At 33.3% G+C, this 4,854-nt stretch overlaps 2 protein-coding genes across 3 annotated transcripts in view; both read left to right on the forward strand.

Moving 5' to 3' along the window:
* On the forward strand, window positions 965-2,867 carry LOC104790034 (zinc-finger homeodomain protein 3). Of its 2 annotated transcripts, none has more exons than XM_010515724.2 (2): window positions 965-1,225; window positions 1,701-2,867. In XM_010515724.2, the coding sequence occupies exon 2, from the start codon at window positions 1,720-1,722 to the stop codon at window positions 2,683-2,685; it is 966 nt and encodes a 321-aa protein (XP_010514026.1). In that variant the 5' UTR covers window positions 965-1,225; window positions 1,701-1,719; the 3' UTR covers window positions 2,686-2,867. The 2 variants fall into 2 exon arrangements, with proteins under 2 accessions (XP_010514026.1, XP_010514025.1); XM_010515723.2 differs by having other exon boundaries at window positions 1,704-2,867.
* The window catches only part of LOC104793842 (cullin-associated NEDD8-dissociated protein 1-like), an 11,016-nt gene continuing 10,791 nt past the window's right edge, over window positions 4,630-4,854 (forward strand). The window contains exon 1 of the mRNA XM_019246245.1: window positions 4,630-4,809. The gene's annotated coding sequence lies outside the window, so the exon portion shown is untranslated. The remainder of the gene's footprint in view (window positions 4,810-4,854) is intronic.

Here is a 4,854-nt window from a genome sequence, read left to right on the forward strand (position 1 = left end):
ATGAGATCTTTGTTTGTCAAAAGTTACATCAAAATCATATAATAACATATACACTTTTGAAGTATATATATATATATATATATTTATATGATGTCGAGCGACAATTGTTATAAAGCGGAAGGAGTATGGTTTACTTTTCAAGTTAAATTAGCTGCAAAGTATGCATTTGTCATGTGACTATATTGGTGACTAAGTGGGAATTATATGCCAAAAAATATGAAAAATTTAAAGTGTCTATTTATTAAAATCTTATTTGTTTGTTCTAAAGGCTCAAAGTTAAATGATTTTGCAATCAGCAGCCTTCTATCATATTAACTAAAGAAAAAGCAACCAATCAAAAGGATGATTATTATTATTAATTTTTCGCTAATCGTTGTAACTAGCTATTTGATACCAAACTTTTATTTGTTTGTTTAGTGTTTTGGAACGAAGATGAGATATTGTTAATTATTATGACTTCCGGTTTGTTATCTGCGTCAATACTCTTCCCACTAATTATCTGACACGGTTTCTATACACTGTTGTAAATTTGATGTCTGATAGTGAAAGCCAAGCAATCTCCCATAATCCTTAATACTTGTCTCTTTTTTTAGTTTTTTTTCTTTTTCTTTTGGGTGAATATGAAACTCTTATATTCAGTATTACTATTAACTCAGATACACTGATGATTATTTTGATATTTCAATATATTGTACATTTTTTTCTTTTTTTTCTAAATGTTCTAAATTGAATGATTTAGCATACTGGATTTCTATCATTGTTGTCGATATACTATTGTCCAAAATTTAAATTTGGTAGATAGATTATTAATAGAATTATCCTATGCCTTAATAAAATGAAAACTAGGTCAAAGTGATGTAATTAACTAATGATGTTTTTTCTCTTTGACCGTAGAAAAGTGAGGAAATAATTTAGCTATGGCTATGGGTTTCATAGGTCTCTCTGATGCTTTATAGTACTTTTATAGGCTTCACTACTAAGCCCTTAGTTTAAGGAGTGCTTTCACATCCAAATTCTACCTGCAGTTCTCTTCTCTCTCTCACATTATTTTCTTTTTTCAAAGTCTCTTAACTTTTTAAAACCCTAACTAAATATACACTCCATACCATATCCTCTCTCTATTTATCAGATCCTTGTGGTTTAGGTGCTTCTTTCAGATTATTCTCAAGAAAACTTTTGATTTTTAGAAGCATTTTAAGAGAAACTGCTTTTTCTGGTTGTGAGGGTATGTGCTCTTAATTTCTTCAGTCATTTCATTAGATTTGAAGAGAACAGTTTTGTTCTGAAGATATATACAAGAAATATTAATTAGTCTTCTTCTTTATCATCAACCTTTTTTATTTCTTCTACTTGAAATAAGAAGACCTTTATTTCTCAAGTGGGTTTGTCAGCTTTTGCTTAAGCAGGCTTGCAATAAGTTTTTCTTTTGTATTTTTCCGTTTTGTTCTCTATCTTTATGGACCTTCTTAAACTAGGGTTTTTGCTTTTTGTTTGGAGGAAATTATTAAAGAAATGGGTTTAATGAGTAGTGAAGAAAGCTCTTCCTTTTTAATTTGTTGCTTAATCATATGATATTTACTCAACTAGTTATCTTTACTCTTGTATTTTCTTCCTAACTAGTGTCGTCTTTGTCCCCAAACTAAGAAACACTTTTCCAAATCCAATAAACAAGTTTCAATTAACCGTGACTTCTTCTGTAGCAGAGAGCTCAATTAGAGAATGGAGATTGCAAGTCAAGAAGATCCCACTCCAATAAATACTAGCTACGGTAATAGTGGAGGTGGGCTTGGGAATATGATCCATCATCATCATGCCAATTCTGCTCCAACATCTCTCAACATTACTACTCCAAACCCACTACAAGTCTCCTCAAATGGTAACGGTCTTGGCAAAAATCATGACTACTCTCATCATCATCATCATCATCATCATGTGGGTTACAACATCATGGTCAGCAACAACAACAACATCAAGAAAGAGAAACCTGTGGTGATCAAGTACAAGGAATGCCTAAAGAATCATGCAGCTTCCAAGGGAGGCAATGCCATTGATGGTTGTGGAGAGTTTATGCCAAGTGGTGAAGATGGTTCCATTGAAGCTCTCACATGCTCAGCTTGTAACTGCCATAGAAACTTCCATAGAAGAGAAATCGAAGGTGAAGAAAAAACCTTCTTTTCCCCTTACCTCAACCACCACCAACCACCTCCGCCGCAGAGAAAACTCATGTTTCACCACAAGATGATCAAATCACCATTACCGCAACAAATGATAATGCCAATTGGCGTCGCAACCGGTGGATCCAACTCAGAGTCAGAAGATCTCATGGAAGAAGACGGTGGAGGAAGCTTGACATTCCGACATCCACCACCGCCACCACCACCACCGTATAGTTACGGACATAATCAGAAGAAGAGGTTTAGGACAAAGTTCACACAAGAACAAAAGGAGAAGATGATGAGTTTTGCGGAGAGAGTTGGTTGGAAGATGCAAAGACAAGAGGAGTCTGATGTTCAACAGCTTTGTCAAGAGATTGGAATCATGAGAAGAGTCCTTAAAGTTTGGATGCACAACAACAAACACCATTTATCCAAGAAGAGCAACAACATTAATGACAATGTAGATCAGCTCGGTAATAAGGACGTTAATAACGCCACCACTGAAAATCTAGCTTCTACTAGTCCTTAGTTAAGTTAAATTGTTGTTATAACTTCACTCTTGTGATTACTTAATTAAGTACTTGCTCATCGTATGGTTTATGTTTTACCCTTTCTTTTGTTAATCACTGCTTTTAGGTAGCTTTCTACAAACATGTGTTTTATTAGGGTCCTATATAATCGTGGAGTGTATAAGATAAGGTTTCGATGTTTTCTAGTAATATGTTTGAGAAAATTATTGGCGGCCTGACCAATGCATTGGGATTTTCACTGTTTATTTATTAATTCGAATCATTAGACTTTGAGGTTCGTGATATCATTTTAGTCATATAGATCATTTATGCTTGCAACTTATATATTTTGTGTGTATGTGTAGCGGAATTTTAGATCTTTATCGTGCAACTTTTCTCATATAAAGCTCTTTTTTTCTCTGACAAATGAGTCTCTTACGTACTTCAATTCTTTCAATAAAGTTCGTTGATAGTACTGCTCGAGTTGTCTATTTTCAGTTTTAAGAATGAGAGTTATTAGAGGAAGTATATAAGAACAAAGTCCATAAAATATAAGTGTAATTAGGTCCAAGTTGTTGTTATGGCGGTCTTGCTTTGATATTCTATTTTTCCTATATCATAAATTATTTTGTGTAGTTTGAAAAATAGCTAGGCTGTAGATGATCTGATTTTCATCTCATGATCGAAAATATATTGCACAGAAAACAAAGAAAGCAATAAATTATGATTTCTATTAATGGAGAGTTGAACATTGTACTGGCGAGTGTAAGTCAAGTCCTATTATGTATGACGTATTAGGTTGAGTAAATGTTTGGTTGGTGTCACAAGTGAACTCATTTATTATTAACCATTTATGTACTATACTATTATTTTATATTTAGTATACACATGTATATTTGAAAAGTTATTGTATGAGCATATATTCCTGTAATGTGATATGGGATATATATGCAATGCCATGCATCATCAAAAGGAGTTCAGATTTTAAGATGTTCTGTTCCTTGTGATATCACATGTTTCATTTATTGTAATATTAAATGCTAGCAATTTCAATTTGTTGTTTTATCGAAGTCTAGTATTAATGCTCGATGTTGTCGTTCAACTTCAATAGTTACGTATTGTGGAGATAAAAAATTATTTCGTGGTAGATAACAGAATTAGTATGTGGCTAAGTGGCTTCTTGTCTCGAGACACGACTTTGCATTTCAACTTGTGTAGAGGTAAAAATAACACGATATTTCTAACAAAAACCTTGTAACAATCGAACTTTGAAACTCAAAATTCAAAAATGACACACTTAATTAATCGTCATTCTGTTTTCTTTTGGATAAAGACGTCATTATTTTGATAAAAAATGGATTTCTTTTTTTTTTTGGTGTGAAAAAAAAAATGGATTTCATCAGTTATATTTTATACTAGAATTGACATAACAAATAGAAAATTCAAATTTTAAGAAAGTCTAATTTCGACATACAGTCTCACAAAACTATAGCGTATATTACGATTTCGTAGCCGTTAGCGATAGCGACAATCAATGATGTTTTGTTGATACTCTTTAGCAATAACTATCAACAACCAAATCCTGTTTATTTCATAATTGTTGTAGACATCTCCAACGACCAACATTTTTTGATTTTGATGTGTATATTTTTTAGTGATATAACTTGTTGACCCTCTCTAATCGTCAAAAAGTATCGCCATAACTTGTCGTTGAACCATTGACACATTGTTGGTTGCATCGCATCTCACTGGTTGCCGACAACTTACAAAAACAAACAAAAAAACTCTACTTGATCAAACTAGGAAACCCATCATGCTCTTCCGAGGAACATTGGGCCAAGGTTGAAAAAAACAATAAAGTAACTCGGCCAAGCCCATTTACTATTAACCGACTAACTAAAGTCCCTTAACGGCCCATTTATAATTTTTTTTTTTTATCAGCTTCCATCTCATCATAGGGAGAGAGAGAAGCAAGGGAGAGAAATCAAGCTTCACGAGTACGGGAAATTACAGTATCATCTTCTCCATCTTTTTTACTTTCTTGAGGGCTCTCCTCTCCACAACTTCAATCACCACTTGATCGGAACTCTCGCCGTTCTCTTTCGTCTCCGACGTTCTCCCCCCGTCGATTTTCATCTTCTCAGGTTTAGTTAGGGTTTACTTTTTTTTTTTTTTTTTTTTTTGTTTTT

This window comes from Camelina sativa, chromosome 6 (genome assembly GCF_000633955.1).
Source record: "Camelina sativa cultivar DH55 chromosome 6, Cs, whole genome shotgun sequence".
NCBI lineage: Eukaryota > Viridiplantae > Streptophyta > Magnoliopsida > Brassicales > Brassicaceae > Camelina > Camelina sativa.

Bases quoted from the DNA above. Each gene is read 5' to 3' on its own strand.
- LOC104790034 (XM_010515724.2), top strand. From the start codon at position 1,720: ATGGAGATTGCAAGTCAAGAAGATCCCACTCCAATAAATACTAGCTAC.